Source organism: Globicephala melas, unplaced genomic scaffold (assembly GCF_963455315.2).
Source record: "Globicephala melas unplaced genomic scaffold, mGloMel1.2 SCAFFOLD_138, whole genome shotgun sequence".
Lineage (NCBI taxonomy): Eukaryota > Metazoa > Chordata > Mammalia > Artiodactyla > Delphinidae > Globicephala > Globicephala melas.
Window position 1 is genome coordinate 39,168 of NW_027207311.1, and position 19,200 is coordinate 58,367.

At 44.2% G+C, this 19,200-nt stretch overlaps 2 protein-coding genes across 13 annotated transcripts in view; one reads left to right on the plus strand and one right to left on the minus strand.

Moving 5' to 3' along the window:
• Window positions 1-3,394, minus strand: part of LOC132595716 (uncharacterized) — a 27,164-nt gene extending 23,770 nt beyond the window's left edge. For all 9 annotated transcript variants that reach the window (XR_011377189.1, XR_011377195.1, XR_011377196.1 and 6 more), the window contains exon 1: window positions 3,055-3,394. The gene's annotated coding sequence lies outside the window, so the exon portion shown is untranslated. The remainder of the gene's footprint in view (window positions 1-3,054) is intronic.
• The window catches only part of LOC132595715 (zinc finger protein 140), a 113,038-nt gene that overhangs the window by 36,616 nt on the left and 57,222 nt on the right, over window positions 1-19,200 (plus strand). The window contains exons 1-4 of one of the 4 annotated variants that reach the window (XM_060293296.1): window positions 3,325-3,510; window positions 14,307-14,393; window positions 15,903-16,029; window positions 16,378-16,473. In XM_060293296.1, coding sequence (XP_060149279.1) covers window positions 3,433-3,510; window positions 14,307-14,393; window positions 15,903-16,029; window positions 16,378-16,473 — 388 coding nt within the window. In that variant the 5' untranslated portion in view covers window positions 3,325-3,432. Of the gene's footprint in view, window positions 1-3,324; window positions 3,524-9,938; window positions 10,501-14,306; window positions 14,394-15,902; window positions 16,030-16,377; window positions 16,474-19,200 lie in introns of those variants that run through there. The other 3 variants (XM_060293293.2, XM_060293294.1, XM_060293295.1) reach the window with 3 other exon arrangements.

Sequence of the window (19,200 nt, forward strand, 5' to 3'; positions counted from 1 at the left end):
CTCTAGATTTTTGGTAACTTGAGTTTTGCTAAGTTAAGTTAAATTATGGGAATTCATTGAACATCCAGGTTATTTCAAATAAGATAAAATACTGGAACATTAACTGCTAAACAGGTCTAAATTTATCTCCTTTTGTCCCCTTACAAGAGGGAAACTAAAGATGTGTGGGTTTATTAGACACACGTCTTGCACCACAATGAAGAAAGAAGTCAGAAGGTGTATGTTACTAGGGGTTATGGAATATTCCTAAGTTTGCCAACCAGGAAATGCTGGTATGACAAACAGTTCACAACTACTTGCTGCTTGTCAGTTTTCACTAGAGATTAAGGTTTTAAGGGTTAAAACTGTAATATGTAATTAAAGCTACTAAAAATATTAAGGGAAATATTTTAATGTGCAAGGAAGGTAGGATGCATGTTTTCAGTAAAAGAAGGTATGCAGAATAGAAGTGAATTTGTTGGGAAAATAAGGGTGATTTTTGTCCTAGAGCTGGCTATTTCCGGATTAAAAATAAGGGACAAACTAATATGGATACAGAAAGTTTTGTAAGTTTGTAGAAAGGGAGCCCTGAAAAAGTACATGGTTAGGATTGGATTAAATTTAATTAGGTAAATGGATTTTGTTATTAAAAATAGGCTGGTGCAAGACTTGATTTGGTTCCTCTCTGTTAAGAGAACAAAGTTTTCTTGGAATAGTGCTTTTGGTAACACATTGCGTGAATTTCTTTGCCTTTAAGTGATCTTTATTTGTTTTTGTAATCTTTTGTCACTTTGGTTAAGTGAATAAGTATTGTTTCACAGTGTCCTATGATCCTATTTGACCAAGTGCTTTGAAACCTTTTTGATATTTTTGACAAACTTCCCAAATATCAAATTCTAACTAAAGTTCTTTTGACCTTCAGCCAACTCTGGGATGCTTCAAAGGAGCCCTGAGACAACTCAGAGAGGAATATTAAACTAATTAGTCTTATTTGGTATGTTAAATTACTTGAGAAACATTGTCAAGTGTTTGGAGATAAACCTTAGGTTATATTGTATGGATAAATGTCATTAATATAGATATTCCAAAATTTATACGGAATTCCTAAAAAATGTGATCTGTCCTTGTATAATGTTATCAGTCACAATTCTAGTTATTATCTTAAAATGTTGTATGTCACAGAAATATCCAAGTTTCTTGTCAACTGCCTTGGAATCAGATCTTTGACCATGTCATTTTAAGTCTTTTGTCATTTATAGACAATCATTATTTTATACTGATGCTTTCATAAAATGAAGATCTTCAAGAAGATTCATAAGAAGGATTTTTGACAAATGCAAGTATAACTTTTAAATCATACCACTGAAATGGGTAAGAAATTACAAAACTCTAATGGAAAACCTGATGACTTCATCCAGAATAACAGGAATTAATTACATGGCTGAATGAACTGATAAATATGATTCATAATTTTATGACAGTTTAATGAAATATACTGGCTTTTAATCTTCGTTTTCCAGAAAAAACTTTCCTTCTATGCTATGCCCTACAAGTTGATAAGTATGCCTTTGTAAACAAAGATGAAACATTTATCTTTTTCTTTCTACTTGATCCTTCCAGATTTTGGCTTCTCCAGCTGGCTGCACTGTGGACTTGATGGCCTGTGACCAGATTACGACTAGTTATACTAATCATTATTTTAATTTGCTCTCTCTCATTTTCAAATTATTTATGCCTCGTTTCTCTCTCCGCTACACTATAACTTTATTAATGTTACCAGCTGTCATATTCTGTCTGTTTTCTAAGATTGTTGGCTCTTGAATTACCCAATGTGTTAGCAGGCCTCCAACAAAATTAATGATGTCCCAAGAAGTTAACCATATACTTAACTCTACATAGAATAATTGTAATAGTACAACTCTAAATACGGTTAGAAGCAACAAGGAAAAACATCTACTGGATCATATAAACTAGTAAGACAAGCGATCCAGAGAATTTTAGATTCTCAACAGGGCCTAATCCAACAAACAAACAAAAAACAAACACAAAAAACCCAGCGCATCGAATGGCCTATCAACAGAAACTTTGCCTGATCTAGGAACGAGCCTTCCTAGTGCCATGGGACAAAACTGGTCATGGGCACTTCCCTGGTGGTCCAGTGGTTAAGACTCCGCGCTTCCACTGCATAGGGCACGGGTTCAATCCCTGGTTGGGGAACTAAGATCCCGTATGCTGCAGCGCAGCCAAAAAAAAACCCCCAAACCAAAAACTTGTTATGAAATGCCTCCCAAATATTAGCCAAATTTATGACCAAGAGGAGGCACTGTGGAACAAGAATGTCACCTGCCACATCAGCAAACAAAGGATGTTTGCAGCCTTCAAGTCATCAGCCACCGCAGCCTTCCTGACTACACCCTGAGGGGATTCAGGGTGGAGACAGGCAGGATACTGGCCCAGGAGAGTTAAGATCCTTATCAAAGGAATGACTTCAATGAGCCCAGACTCTTGCATCTTCCCACACACAGAAAAGTGCTAAGGTCATTAACTTGAGGTGTTTGGTTCTCTTTAATTGACAGAAATCTTCCGAGGTTCTGATTACCTGGCTTCTGTTGCAAGCCTCCTGTATACCCTGCTCCCCCTTTACCTCTGGGGAGCGGTCCCTCAGAGCTCTGGGAGAGGCTGAGCCCGGGCTACGGCCTCAGAAAGTACGCACAACGTAATGGAATCGTCAACTTCTGGCTTGTGCTTTTTTTTTTTTTCAGTTGACCGGGGTTAAGACAGATGCAAGAACAGGTCCTGGATAAAGTAAGACGTACAAGCAGGACATCCCTCCTCCTCTCACTCACGGGGTAGAGTCAGATTCCCTACCTGCTCCTGGCCTGCTCACCCCCCGGCGCCCGCTCCGCCCCAGGGAACCCACGGCCCCAGGAACACAGCTTCCCGCCCCCGCCCCCGCCCGCTAACACCCACCCCCAGTTGGGGAGAACTCCAAGGAGGACCCACCGCTCGGGTGCACGCTCCCCTCGCCCTCCCCCGTCCCGCGTCTCCTCAACGTCCGCGCGCCTGCGCGCTCACCTGTCCTCGGGGTGCCTGCCTCTCGCGTGGGAACGACCGGGCTGCAGCGGGAAGGGAGGCGAGAGCGCGCGGAGCAGGCGGCGGCGCCGAGGGCCCTCAGCTGGGAGGCGAAGAGCAGAGCCGCGCGCTCCCCAGGCCCGCGGAGCCAGGGCCGGGACTCCACTTCCCAGGAGCCTCCGCGCCGCCCCGCGGAGCGATTCTGGGCTTTGCGTCCGGCTGCGCTTCTCGGCGGGTCGTGAGTGGACGTGGAGCGCGTGCGCGTGCGCGAGGGCCCGGGGCGCGGCGTGGGCTGTGGGGACCGGGTGGGCGCAGGAGGCCGGGCGGGGACCGAGCTGTCGCCGCCCGCCCTGCGGACCCGCGCGGGACGCGGAGGCCCGGATGTGGGCGCGCTCGCCGAGCCGCTGCCTTTGTGACGGTGCCGCCCCGTCGGCGACGCTCCCGGTGCTGCGCCTGCAGGTGCCGATCGCAGGTACACGCGAGAGGGCTGGATGTGGTTTCTTCCTAGCGGGAGGCGGCGGCGCCGCCGTTTCCTCGTCTCCTCGCCGAGGCGGACGGTTTTCACCAACAAATGGTTTTTCTTCCCTGTGGTCTCCCGGCCTGAGTGATCCCCACTGCCACTTGGATTCGCTCGCCTTCGCGTTGGTGGGACGGGACCCTGACGCCCGTACGCGCCGGGCGGTGGTGGGGAGTTTGAACCACATATTCTCAGCGATGCAAAATAAGATTTCTTCTGTTCCTGTTTTTTTTTTTTTTTTCGTTCCCAACTGGGGCCAGATGTTTAAAACTTCGCATATGGCCTTTCCAGCATCTGCTAAACGTGATCATGCTCTTTTTCGTTAGAGTAGGAAATTTCTTTACAGTAAATGTCCTAACGTTCCTAAAAGACATCCAACGTGGTTATACTGGTTTTAAAAAATATATACTTCTGGATTCTATTCCTGGATATTATAGAAGTTATATGCTGCAGACATTGATGAAGTGGGTATACTTTTAAGAAGTTTGGTGGCAGAAAGGGCTGGATCGATTTCTATTTCTGGCTCCAGTCTAAAAATATTCATTAAAAAAACTTCTTACTTATTGAGACTTATTTTGGCAGTTATTTTCCTCAGAATTGCCTGTCTTATCAATATTTTCAGTGTTTAAGATCCAGCAGGTTCGGCATCTCTAGCTCCTGGCTTCCTGATCTTCAGTTGTTGGGTTTTCTTTTTTAATCAAATAGATTAATTGAGGGTGTGTGTGTGTTTAACCAGTTTGACTTTTCAGAGATAGCTCATAATTATTATATTTTTATTTTCTCTTGACAGTTAAACGAATCAAATTTGTACATAATCTAACACCTGGTATGAATGTGAAAGATGAGGTTGACATCAAAATTACCTAGATCCCACCCAAAGTATATGGAGAAGCAGAAGAATTTAAGTTCTATCTTTACTTCATATACAGAATATACTGTTAAAGAAAAAAATAAGAAGTAAAAGGGAAGACAGGTTGTCATCCACAGTGCTAGCTAAAAAATATTAGTCACCTTACCAGTGTTGACTAAAGTTAACCTGGGACATAAGTAGCACAACCCCTTCCTGCCCCTTTTTAAACTACCTCAATACTGCAGTAATTTTCTTCGGCGACCTAACTAATCTCCTCTTCTCTTGTTTCATTCAAATTGTCCCTCTGTCTTGCAAAGCCTCCTGGACAAGTGGATGGCACACATTCCTGCCCTTCTTGAAAATTGTTCATTTGTTCTTTCATTCCCTCTCTCAACACATACTTCTTGAGCTCTTAGCATGTGCCAGTCACAGGGCCAGTATTTGAGATATATATCATAAGTTAAATGATTAAGTCTGCTTATCAGTATTTTATATAAACATCGCAAACTTTTGTTTAGGACAAGATATTAATAGTATTTACATAGATACAAGGTGTACCTTCTGGAAAAGAGATGACAAAGTATCTTATTAATTAACTGCATCGCCAGCATGTACAAGAGATTTAGTTAATATCAATGAGTTTAGTAAAGGGACTGGAAAGAGCATATATATTAACAGATTGCTTAACTGTCCTCAGTAACAAATTTGCAAATACCTTTGTAGAAGAAAGTCTGTTCACAACAGGAAGAAGATACCTAGTAATTTTAACTAGAAATGTATCTGAATAATAAGAGAAAACTTTAATATAATCCTAGAGTCATAAATAAGAATAAAGGATGAGTAGGAATGAGAGCAGTTCTGTTTATGGATTAAATGCACTTGTCAAGAAAATATTATTGGGATTGTTTTTTTAAAGAACCCCATGCAATTTGTTCTTTCTTTTATGTCTCCATCTTCTTAAAAATGTTATGAAAGTGACTCCTTTTCCTTTTAATTAGATGAGAAAATGTTTCTGTTAAAGGAAAAATACTCCTAGAAATGATGAGTTCCCTTGGTTTTCATCACATAATTCAAGCACTGAAAGCTTAGTAGCATATAGTTTAAAAAACATTTTAGTTTTAAAAAATTTTTGTTTTAAGGAAAAAGACGTTTCATTGTGTGATATCTCCGTTTTGCTTACAATAGACTTTCACCTGTAGTTTTCCTTATAGCATGACTCAGATCAGCCAGGGTCTTAAATCTTCTGGCTCTGAAGCAAGGTCAGGACTGGTGTGTCACCGGCTGTATATGCATCTCTGGCTTAGAACCGACACCAGGAGCATAATTTTTGCCTCTTTCCACACAATACCTTTCTGCTGTCTCATCCTTACCTTTTCTGGTCAATATTTTATTATGAAAAAGTTTGAACATACAGCTAAACTGAAAGAAGTTTACAGTGAATACTTGTAACCTCCCCTCCTAGACTCTACCATTAACATTTTACTATACTAATTTGAACATATATCTGTCTGCCCCTTTCTTCATCAGTCCCTCTTTTTTGGGATGCATTTCAAAGTAAATTGCAGCCATCAGTATGCTTTCCTGAAATACTTCTGAATGCATGTGCATTGTTAACCAGAATTTAATGTTTGTTTCGCTTATGCTTTTGATGTGAAATTTACATAAAATGAAATGCACAACCTGAGAGTGTCCGTTTGTTGAGTTTTCACAGATGCACAATCTTTGCGGAGTATGGCTTTGCTGTCTCTGCTGCTGGGTCCTTTTGCTGATGATCCCTTGTCCTTCGCAGATGCCAAATACCAGTGAACTTATTCAGAACCTTAAGAGATCTGTTCTCTTTTATTAAGAATTACACACTCCATATGCCCAAGCAAAACGCTATCCCCTAGAAGGTCTCGCCGGTCCCTGGGCTCTGGTCCTCAAGCACTGGGTCTTCCAGTCTCCACTGCTTGCCCTGAGGGCAGACATCTGTACAAACCACAGGTTATCGCCAAGTGTTTGACAAGTGCCGGAGTGAACAAATACAAAGCACTGTGCTGGCCTCTTTCCAGGTTTTGGAGTGAGGTTATCCCAGTTCTCAAGAAGTTCTTCATCTTACAGGGAGGTGGGCAAATGAGCCGGGCGTTGGAGTGCTAGGAGCGTGGGCAAAAGGCTCCAGGGATTTTCTCTGGGACGATGGGAAGGCTTTTGGAAAAGGTGGCATGTGAATGAGGCTTAGAGAACATGGGGCAAGTGCAGTAGGATTGAAGGTTGAAAGGTTGTCAGGGCCCAGAATGTGGATGGTTGTGATCAGAGCTGTGCCTGGAACCTCTGTGCCTCATATGGTAACTTCCATAGCCTTCTTGCTGGTGCTGGAAGCTTCTTTCAGGCCATCTCTGCCCTGGTGGTTTGCAGAATAGCAGCTCTCAAAAGACATCTGAGTCCTAACTGCCAGAAGCTGTGGCTGTATCAGCTTATTGGCAACAGGAACCGTGTAGATGTGATTCAGCTGAGCACCTTGGAACGGGGAGCCTGCCCTGGGTTATGTGGGTGGGACAGGGGGGCAGAGGGTGAGGGTCGGAGGACTTGTGACATCGGAGGCAGCAGGGCACAGGGGGCAGTGACCTTGCTGCTGCGGGCTTCCTGCCTGCAAGCCTGGTCCCTCCCTCCGAGCTGTTGAGCCCACCCCTGCCCTGCTTCACGCCTACAGACACGCCCAGGTCCGCATTTGATCCTACGGCCTCTTCTAGCTCCGCCCTTTCACTGCTGTTCTCGCCTCCAAACTTTTCAGCCCTATTGTGGAATTTGTCTGCTGTTCCCGCTTTAGCGAACCTTCATCTAGCCAGTCAGGGCACTAGAATCCCTAATTCATCTGAACTCTGTTAATCCTCCCTTCCTTGAAGTTCTCCCTTCTGGCTTCTGATATACATCTCTACAGCTCTTCTACAGATCTGTCTGTAGATCTTCTCATTCTCTGGTGGATCTTTCTCTGCTTCCTTTTTGGGCTTCCTTTTCTCCTCTGTTTTCTTCCTAGATACTAATTTATCCCACAATTATTTTCCCTTTTAGATCCCCATGATTTTTTAAGATTAATTAATTTATTTTTGGCTGCGCCAGGTCTCTGTTGCTGCCCGCGGGCTTTCTCTAGTTGCGGCGAGCAGGTGCTGCTCTTCCTTGTGGTGTGCAGGCTTCTCATTGTAGTGTCTTCTCTTGTTGCGGAGCACGGGCTCTAGGCGCACGGGCTTCAGGAGTTGTGGCACGCGGGCTTCAGTAGTTGTGGCTCGCAGGCTCTAGAGCACAGGCTCAGTAGTTGTGGTGCACGGGCTTAGTTGCTCCGCGGCATGTGGGATCTTCCTGGACCAGGGCTCGAACCCATGTCCCCTGCATTGGCAGGAGGATTCTTAACCACTGCGTCACCAGGGAAGCCCTATCCCACAATTTTCTGGTCCTACAGTTTATTTTACTCTCCATGGTATCTTTGGTTGATTTTATACACTGCCATGGTGTCATCTGATAATGCTGTTACCCAGCTTTACCAGATGTTCTGTCTCCTGGTGAGCTTTATAGGAATCATGGCGCAGGGATGTATAATCTCCCTTAGACCCCATCTGTCTCCTTCACCTGCATCAGAGTAGATGAATACGTCACCCCCACATCTGTGACTAAAGATCCACCCCCACTCCCCGCAAGAAGTTGTTCTGTTTGAGAATATAGCTGTGCAGCTTGAGTAGATCCAGGTAGAGCAGAAATGTGGATGGCGGCTGATACAGCTGGATAACCCTCACAGCTAAACGTGTCCTTCTCCCTCTCCCTTCTCTGGCTCACGCACCGTGTGCACAGCCAATCCTACCCCCAGACATTATTGTCCATTCTGTCACCCAGAAACCTGGGGTCACCTTGAACCCTTAACCTGTATTCCCATTCACATCTAATCAATTCCATTGCTGCGCTCCTTTGTGCTCCTGTATTCTGGATCACAGTTTCCCTCCTGCCTGGTTTCTTTGCAGGTGTTTCATCCCCCTCTAGTCCATCACACAACTACCTCAAAGGCAGACACATCTGTTGTCATTGCCCAGCTGACAGCATGTGGGCAAGAGCCTGTTTCTGAGGACGGCACTTTGGGCCTCTGTGACCTCGACCTGGCCTGTTTCTGGCTGCTCCCTGCCCTGCACCACATTCGACGGCCACACTGAGCTTCTCCCCCTACGTCACCGTCGAAGGCCCTGCTTTTGTTCATGATTCCCCACCCTCGCTTATCTGCCTGAACTCAGACGCGTTCTGGACTCAGCCTTAGACCCCCAGCTCCTGCTGGCTGCTGTCTGTGTTCCATGGAGGTTGGTTTCTTCAGCTTGCCTTAGCTGCTGAGGGCAGGGATAAATGCTTCGCTCACATTTTATCCCCTGGGCGTGGGACACAGCCGGGATCATAGTAAAGTGTTCAGCAATGATTTAGAAAAATGACAGAAGATCACAATAGTTATCAGCTTACCTGCTGTTTCCCTAAATACAAATGAAAACCCATCCTGGTGTCCCTCCCCTGGCAATATCTGTTGTTACGTTAGAGAAGTCAGTTTTGTTCAGTTGCATAAGAATATCCTTTGTAAATCTGGTGTCTGATGGAAGGATCTGATTACCCCCAAGAAATGGTAGAAACTGAGAATTAAATAGACTCCATGACAGCTGGGGTCAGTGGCTGCCAACCGTGGTGCACGTCGCACGTCAGAAGCACCTGCAGTGCTCCCTCCCCAGGGAGTTAAATGAGAAGCTCTTGGTGGGGGAGGGTGGCGTGGGACCCAGGTATTAATAACTTATTAATATAGGGGGAAAGGCCAGTGTGCAATCAGGGCTATAAACTGTCAGTTTAGATAAAGTTTTAAGTAAATTATCTAGAAGTGGGCGTTAAGGGAAATTAGGGTGACATAAGACTATTTGCTTTAAATCATAAAACAGGAGAGTCACTGGAATGAACCTTAGATGTCCATGTAAACTGGAGGCTGTATATAGTTGTTTTTTTTTTTCTTTTTAAATAAGATCCTATTCAAAGTTTATCAGTGACCAGCAATTTCCTGCCTCTTTCCGTGACCTGATCTGTTACCAGGTGTTGTTTGATTAATGGTGTCTTATTATTGTTGACTTGTAATTGACTTCTTTGTGACTCCACACATTTCTCCTAATTCTGCCCTCTGGAACAACTCAGAATAAATATTATCCCTGTGGACTTCCCTGGTGGTGCAGTGGTTAGGAATCTGCCTGCCAATGCAGGGAACACGAGTTCGATCCTTGGTCTGGGAACATCCCACATGCTGCAGAGCAACTAAGCCCGTGCACCACAACTACTGAGCCTGAGCTCTAGAGCCCGCGAGCCACAACTACTGAGCCTGCAAACCACAACTACTGAGCCTGTGCTCTAGAGCCCACGAGCCACAACTACTGAGCCCGTGTGTCACAACTACTGAAGCCCGCGCGCCTAGAGCCCGTGCTCCGCAACAAGAGAAGCCACCGCAGTGAGAAGCCTGTGCACCGCAACGAAGAGTAGCCCCTGCTCGCCACAACTAGAGAAAGCCCACACACAGCAACAAAGACCCAACGTAGCCAAAAAAAGAAAACATAAAATGTTTAAAAATATATATATTATCCCTGTTCCACAGGACCTGTAAATGTGTGAAGACCATTCTCTTGCTTCACCCAAGTAATTTCTTATGCAGGCTGGACGTCCGTGGTTATTTCAGCCTTTACTCACCTGAGCTCAGTGAGGGAGGGGCCTGTCTGAACAGCTGTTGCTCTGGGCTCAGCCCCTGGAATAGTACTTGGCATGTGGTTCGTGAGCCCTTGGTTAACATCTGGATCAAGAAGGTGTGAACAAGGAACACACGCGTTCATCCCACCTTTCCATCCTGCTGACTGGATTCTGACTCCTGGAAATGAGCCTGTGCTCCTCTGATGATACCCCACAGAGAACACGTGTCTGCTTCTGTGTCTTAACTCCCACAGCTGGTGTGTTCAGCTAAAATTACTCAAGTTTCTGGGGAAGGGTTAAAAGAAGTAAGGACGGACCTGTGCCTGGCATCAGAGACCTCACCCCAAGCAGACATGACCTTGGGCAGGTAGCTGTGCTCTCTGGCTGTACTTTTGTTCCGTTCATGTTGCTTCCTGTCCTAGGGACTGTGGGAGCACAGAGGTGAAAGAACTAAACCTTCCTGGAGAAGTTAGGGAATGACACAGGAAAGGGTGATGTTTGATCTTGCAGGATGGGTAGGATTTTACCAAGCGGCACGAAAGGGCAGAGCCTTCCTGGCCTAGGACTAGGGCGTGTGAAGAGGTTGGGCAGTTCAGGTGGTGCAGCATGGATGGGTGGGTGGGGGGGTTGTAGTTTGATGGGACATTTAGGGCTAGTGAGGGAGAAAAGGGCCCGCCACAAAGAACCCTAAATCCATGCTGAGGACTTGGTCCATTTTCCTGTGAGTACTGGGAGATCAGCAGAGAATTCTAATCAAGAAGCGCAGCTTACGTGTTTTACAGAGATGATGCTGATGTGGACACTCATCGGAGTGAGAAAGTCCGGAGGCGGAGAAGCCAAGCCCGAGCCAAGGCCGTGGGATCTGGAGGGGTGGGAGCTAGAGAAACGTCTAGGAGGGGATTTACAGGCTGTAGTAACTGATTGGATGTTAAGAGGACAGGGTCTAGAAAGATACTTGTGTTACTTGTCTCTAGATATCGTGTATGTTTTTAATTAACAAGCAGATAATCCTTACCGTGTGTCAGGCACTGTTTTCTGTGTTTCACAAATATGGACTCATTTAAGTCTCGTAATAACCTATGGTAGGCACTATTTAGTCCCCACTGTACAGATGAAGAGACCGAGATACTGAAAGGTTAAGAAGCCACCTGTGAGCAGTAGAGCGGGGTCTGAACCTAGGCAGTCTGGCTGCAGAAGCCATGCTGTTAACCACAGTTGGGAATATTCAGTTGAGGTTGGGGAAGACGTAGGGGCAGAGGACAGAGTGATCTGTTCATTCCAGCCCAGCACTGAGCCTGTCGTGAGCCAACAATGGGATGGACCATGGGGTAAAACGAGTAGGTGTGCTCTGTGCTCTGTAAGTGCCCAGGGGGCCATTGAAAGGGCGGAGACTGGGAAAGACAGAGAAGCAACAAAGGGTGACCTACATTTAAGCTAATCATAATTTTAAATTTTTATTAGTATTTTTAATTTTTAAAAGTGGATGTATAGTTGATTTACAGTGTTGTGTTAATTACTGCTGAACAGGGAATTCCCTGCTGGTCCAGTGGTTAGGACTCTGTGCTTTCATTGCTGAAGATGTGGGTTCAATCCCTGGTTGGGGAACTAAGATCCCACAAGCCATGCGACGTGGCTAAAAGACAAAAAAAAGTTACTGCTGTACAGCAAAGTGATTCAGTTATGTATGTGTGTGTGTACATTCTCTCTTTTCATATTCTTTTCCATTATGGTTTATCATAGGCTATTGAGTATAATTCCCTGTGCTCTACAGTAGGACCTTGTTGTCTGTCCATTCTATATATAACAGTTTGCATCTGCTGACCCCAGACTCCCAATCCTCCCCTCCCCCTCGGCCACTGAAAGTCTGTTTTCTATGTCTGTGGGTCTTTTTCTGTTTCATAGCTAAGTTCATTTGTGTCATATTTTAGATTCCACACATAAGTGATATCGTATGGTATTTGTCTTTCTTTTTCTGACTTACTTCACTTAGTATGATAATCTCTAGTTGTATCTAATCATAATTTTTTAAGTCATTAGAGAAGACTAAGAAGTACCAAGCTGTATAGAGGAAAACTAGGTGAGGGGCTACCAAAGTCAGTAAAGAGGTTCAAGAACAATTGAGAGGCCAGCAGTGCCTCTATAACAGGTGTCATTGGTGAAAACCAGTTTAGCACTGGTGAGGGGGTCAGAAACCGTAGTGCTTTTATTCATGTACAATAAGTATGGGTAGAATTGAAATGGAAATCCTTAAGATCTCCAGAAGACAAAGGGGGCAAACAGTGTAAAAGAAAGCAAATACAAAAGAGCCATCAACATAAACATATGGAAAATATTCAGACCTAGTATTCAAAGGGTGGAAATTAAAGATACAATCTAAATTTAAAACAAGTTAAAAGTGCAGTGTTTATAGACGTCTACTTCTGTCCAATATGGAGTAACAGGGAGGGGATTTACCTATCCTCTTGCCCGAACAAACAGCAACAACAACAAAAAGACAAAATACATGAAACAAACGTTTAAAGACATTCGATATCAGACCACAAAGGACAGTTATCCCTGAGAGATGGAAAACCAAGCAGGTTAGCCCTCTGACTGCCCCGGTTTATTGCCTTGAGAGGGTTTCCAGGTTACAGCAGAGGTAGGGGAAGCTGAGAGGGGCTGAGCAGACCCTGAGTCCAGAATGCAGAGCTGAGGCTGGGGAGGGCAGGGCAGCAGCCTTCACAGAGTGCAGAGGGTGCCCTCGAGTGATCACACAAAGCACACACGGGGGAGGAAGCTGCAGGGAACAGCATGTGGTGTTCACATGGGCGTTATGGCCATTACTGCTGGCCAGGCTGGAAAGCTCTTCTGATTCCTGGAGCATTGGGAGTGGAGCTCTATGAAGCACTGAAAAGAAAAATACCTGTCTGCTTAGTATCCTGTATTTGGCAAAAGTATATTTCAACAACAAAGGCAAGACAACCTCCAGAATGGGAGAAAATATTTGGAAGTTATATTATCTGATAAGTGTTTACTATCCAGAATAGATAAGGAACTACAGTTCAACAACTAAAAGACAAATGTCCCGGGCTTCCCTGGTGGTGCAGTGATTGAGAGTCCGCCTGCCAATGCAGGGGACACAGGTTCGAGCCCCGGTCCGGGAAGATCCCACATGCCGCGGAGCGGCTGGGCCCGTGAGCCATGGCCGCTGAGCCTGCGCCTCCGGAGCCTGTGCTCCGCAACGGGAGAGGCCACAACAGCGAGAGGACCGCGTACCACAAAAAAAAAAAGACAATGACCCAATTTAAAAATAGGTAAGGTACTTGAACATACATTTCTCCAAAGAAGATACACAAATGGCCAGTAAGCACATGAAAATAATGCAAATGAAAAGCACAGTGAGATACCACTTCACCCCTACTAAGATGGCTATATAATTTAAAAGATGGCACAAGTGTTGGCAAGCATGGGGGGAAGTTGGAACCCTTGTACATTACTTGTGTGAAAGTAAAATGACGCAGCCACTATGGAAAACAGTTTGGTGGGTCCTCAAAAAGCTAAACATAAAATTACCGTATGAGCCAGCAATTCCACTCCTAGGTATACCCGTCAGCAGATGAGTGGATAAACAAAATGTGGTGGGTCCATACAGCGGATTATTATTCAGCCATTAGAGTGAACTACTGATACAGGCTACAACATGCATGAATCTTGAAAACATGATGCTGAGTGAAATAAGCCTGACACGAAAGGGCAAATATCGTATGATTTCCTTTTAACCTATAAGGGAAAAGAATCTGAAAAAGAATATATATATATATATATATATATGTAAAACTGAGTCACTTTGCTGTACACCTGGAACTACCACAACATTGTAAATCAGCCATACTTCGGTAATAAAAGGGATTTTTAAAAACTAAGAGGATTTGATGTAGTATTAGAAACATTCAGTTCCAAATGAAATTTAGCACGGAACTCTAGAGGCTGCAGGGTGTGGGAGAGGCAGCCTTCGGAGCTCTTTTCTTCCTACTCTCGGGGATTCCGGGCACTATAGGTGTATTTCTGGAACAGTCAGATGTCGTCTGGTTGTGTGGATATATAGGTACAGCAGTTGGTCTGAGGGAATCTAGACTCGCGATTAATGAGAACCAGGTCACAGCATCTCTCCTCAAGTTTCTGCCTTTTCCGCAGCTTCACCTGCTTGGGATCTCCTGTTACTCAGGAAGCGTCAGGAACGAGGAGGGCATGGAGGCCGAGTTGCTAACTGCCCGGTCCCACGTAAGTTGGGCTGCCTTCATTCTTTTTTGTTTTCCGACTGAGAATCCCTTTTTAGTTAAGGGTTCTTAAGGGATCCGTATCTCAGACACTTCCTCCAATAGACTAGCACTGTTTGTTTGCTTTATTTATAGCTGTAGTTTTATTTCCTTTCATATCAAAGAAACACAACTTGAACAGAAATGTGTGAAATATTGAGGACTCTGATGAGATGCTCTTTCGTCTACAATGAGGAATGACTGAGCACACAGCAAGCTTTCTCCCTTCAAGATGATGACAGAACTAGGATGTTGGTGCCTTTCTGAGGGATTCTCTGGTCCCTGGTGGTCTTGGGTGTGGGGCTGGTGTGTTAATTCCTCCCTGGGGACTGCCTGTGGAGGAGCTTGGGGACAAGTTAGGTAATTATCCAGGAGTAACTGCAACCAAGACAGGAAGAGCCCCGGGAGAGGGTGGGTCCTCTGGGGACAGAGAGATGGGTGGGGGACCCTCCTTCAGCCTCACTCAGCTTCGCCCCTAGGTGATCCCTCATACTTTACTTCTACGTATTCAAAACCCCACCAGAAAGCACAGTCTTTGCTTTTGGCTGTCCTACATATTTTGAAGGATTTACGGGAAGAAAAGTAGTCTATTGTATTTACCCAGATATTTACCCTTTTTCTTTCTCATCCATCATTCCTGAGATTTAAAGTTTCTCTCTTGTGTCATTTCCCTTCTGCCTGACGAATTACCTTTAGCATACTTTTAGAGCAGGTCTGCTGGTAACAAATCCTGTTTGTTTAACTTTCTTTGAGAATGTATTTTTCATCATTCCTGAAAGATATTTTCACCCAATAATTGAAATTCTGGCATGACAGTTCTTTTCTTTCGGCATTAAAAAATCCCCACTATTCCACTGTCGTTTTACCTTCACAGTCTTTGATGAGAAACGCTCAGTTATTCAAATGGGTTTTTTTCTGTGTCGTCTATAGATCCCTTTGATGTGTCTAATAAAGGCCTTGCTTCTGTATCTATTGTTTTATTACTATTAAAATATAATCTCTTCTCTATTTTTTAAATGCCTACCAATATTTAGGAAAAATGTTTTGGAAATTTATTTTAGGTCATAAAACATGGCTAGGTTGGTCTCTTAAGCATAAAGTTGCACTTGAGCTCAAGACTGTTTTTCCCTTCTTCTCCTGCCTTGTATTAGGTTCTAATTATTTTACATAAGTGTAGATTAACTGATTCTCCTTGCTTTAGCTGTTTACAACATACTTGATTTAAATGAAGTGTTTCTGACAGTTTCTAAACTGAAAGCATAACATGGAACAGGTTTCTAGACAGTACGTACTTAATACCATTCCTTTTAGGACTTGTCCAGAATTCAACGTAAATACTACTCACTCCTAGAATGAGTTCTATTCTGTCCTGTTTCCCTACCCAAGTGCTATCTGCCTAATCTCTCTTTCTGTCAATATTCGGGAAAGGGAGGGCAGAGATATACATCAGACTCAAATTTGCTTTGTGTTGTAGACACTGGTGACCTTCAAGGACATACTTGTGAACTTCACGAGGGAGGAGTGGAAGCTGCTGGACCCTGCTCAGCAGCTCATGTACAAAGATGTGATGTTGGAGAACTACAGAAACCTGGTGTCCTTGGGTGAGATGGACCTCTGTTTGGGGGTTTTGGGTTCCTCATTGATCAAAAGGTATGGAGAGCCTGAAGCATACATTGGAGTGTGAGCTTGGGGCCAGGGACCTAATTTCTTTGGGGCATGGAACAGGGTTTTCGTACTCCTTCTGCTTTTATGAAAAAAAAAATTGTTTTCGTTTGTTGAATTTTAAGAAATGTGTATTTTGCTGCCTCTGTAGCCCTACCTTGTCTACTCTTCAGAGCCCCCCAGGACTATTGAAGGGGCGCGGGGTTGGGGGTGAACTGGGATGCTTCTTTGTGTCCAGCCCAGAGCTCCCAACCCTCGCCCAGTTCTTTATCTTTCACTGGGAACAGGGCATCAGCTTCCCAAGCCAGAAGTGATCCTGCAGTTGGAGAAGGGGGAGGAGCCATGGCTGTTGGAGAGAGGGATTCACCAAGAGACCTATCCAGGTGAGAACCAGACCACCCGTTTGGGGGAGGAGTCCCTGGCGAGAGTGGTCACTAGTTCTCTGCATTTCGAAGGTGAGGACTGGGTTTATTTAGCTTCGGTTTCCCCACTGCTAGTCTGCTTTCTAGTCTTGTCACACTTCCATTTGCATTCATTAAAATTATCTTTCTGATGTTTCCATCTCCGGGCTATTGTATAAAGAAGATGTGGCACATATATACAATGGAATATTACTCAGCCATAAAAAGAAACGAAATTGAGCTATTTGTAATGAGGTGGATAGACCTAGAGTCTGTCATACAGAGTGAAGTAAGTCAGAAAGAAAAAGACAAATACCGTATGCTAACACATATATATGGAATTTAAGAAGAAAAAAAAATGTCATGAAGAACCTAGGGGTAAGAGAGGAATAAAGACACAGACCTACTGGAGAACGGACTTGAGGGTATGGGGAGGGGGAAGGGTGAGCTGTGACAGGGCGAGAGAGAGTCATGGATATATACACACTAACAAACGTAAGGTAGATAGCTAGCGGGAAGCAGCCGCATGGCACAGGGATATCGGCTCGGTGCTTTGTGACTGCCTGGATGGGTGGGATAGAGAGGGTGGGAGGGAGGGAGACGCAAGAGGGAAGAGATATGGGAACATATGTATATGTATAACTGATTCACTTTGTTATAAAGCAGAAACTAACACACCATTGTAAAGCAATTATACCGCAATAAAGATGTTAAAAAAAATTATCTTTCTGTTTCAGTGCTTGGTTCCAGCCCTGTTCATTTTGCTTTCCTGATTATTACTACTAACTCAAGCATCTGTGTCCTCTTATCTTTCATAGAATTATTCTATTATCTTTGCCTGTCTTTTCCCTGTCCTGTGTCCCTTCCCACAGCCTTTGATCTGCTGCTCTGTGTAAGCTCTGCCATGGGACCCCATCGCCTGCCCCTGCTCTGAGTTTGTTTTTTGCCGGTTAGCAAATTGCAGCAGAGGCATCACCAATCCCTGTTGACTTAACCCTCCTTCCTTTCCAGAATTGCTGCTCTCAAAAACACCTGTTTTCTCATAATCTAGCTCTTTATTTAATTTTTTTTTCATTTTAATCTTAATATCTGTAAAATGCAGACCACTGTGTGGATTTCTAGCATCAGTCCTTTCCCCAGCTCCCCTGTGTAGAGAAGATCAGCCTTCTGGGTTAAGAAATGAAGGCAGTGCTTCATCTTCCTCCTGTTCTGTTCTCTCTGAGCAATGCTGTCTCTGACCCCTGTCTCTAAGCTCAGTGCTCTGATGTCTTTCTCCTTAGCCCAGCCATCTGGGGCGTTGCTGTCTGGACCTTGCTGCTGATGGCCAACTCCATGTGCTAGTGACCCACGTTGACTCCTGGGGACACATGGCCTCCCAGGCCCGGTGCAGTCTAGGCACCTCGTAATCCTCTGGCACTCACGTCCACTCATGTCAGGCGTTTCCCTGAACCTCAGGCTGTGAGTGTGATGTGAATGAAGTCGTTAGCGTCTCAGTCGTCCTCTATGTTTCGCCTGCAGTCCTTTTTTGTGAAACCTTTTGGCTTATTAAGTACAGGTTCCTTCTTTTTCTGAGCTTCCACTTTGTTTCTACTTTTAAATGTCATAAATTTTGTTTTTGACTTTTTTTACATTGGGCCTCGTAGGTGACTGTAGCCAGTACCTGTCTCAGGGCAGGTCCCTCAGACACTGGGAAGTACTTGATCAGTCAGCTGCTTTGGGGCCATGGCAGGAAAGACTGTTCTCTGTTTCCTTTCATTTCCCTATTTCTTCCTGTCCTTATTTTTTCCATTCATGTGTTCAGTTTAGCAGGCTTTTCTGGATGTCTGTTGACAAGTATCCAAAAATAACTGACTATAACCAGCAGTTTAAATTTTTAGTGGGAAATTTGTTGTCAAAAGAAATACTGAAATTCCATGTATGTGCTTAATCGACTGGAATTTAAGGGAATCTACAAGCTCTGGGAACTTCATTATCAAAATGAAAAGTATAATGGGTGATGGCTTTAAAAACTCAGTTGATGAATTGATTAATGGATGCTGCAGATTTTGAAGATAACGCACCTGAGTTATCTTCCACATTACAGAACACATGGAAGATTTTTAGGACTTTAATGCGTCCGTGTTTTCTGTCGCTTTCTCCAGACTTGTCTTTCCATACCCAGCCCTACCCCTCATCACACATGTTCATTCTAGAATTTTCCAGTTGGCATTAGTAGTTTGAAAAACTTCTCCATGGGATTCTGATGCACTGGGTGGAGGAGAGGGAAAAGATGGCATATGTCCTGTCAAAACTCATCAAGGTAGAGGTGTGTGTACATGTAATGGAGTATTATTTATCCTTAAAAAGGAAGGAAATACTGCAGTTTGCTACAACGTAGATGAACTTTGAGGACATTATGCTGGGTGAAATAAGCCAGTCTCAGAAGGACAAATAGTGTATGATTCCACGTATGTAAGGTACTTGAAGTAGCCAAAATTATAAAGACACAAAGTATAATGGTGATTGCTGGGAGCTGGGTTGAGAGGAGATTGGGTCCTTATTGTTTAATAGGTATGGAGTTTCAGTTTTATAAGATGAAAATGGATGGTGGTGATGGCTGTACAACAATGTGAATACACTTAATACTTGAATTGTGCACTTAAAAATGGTTAAGATGGTGCATTTTATGTTATATGTATTGTTTTAATCACAATTTTTTAAAAAAGAAAT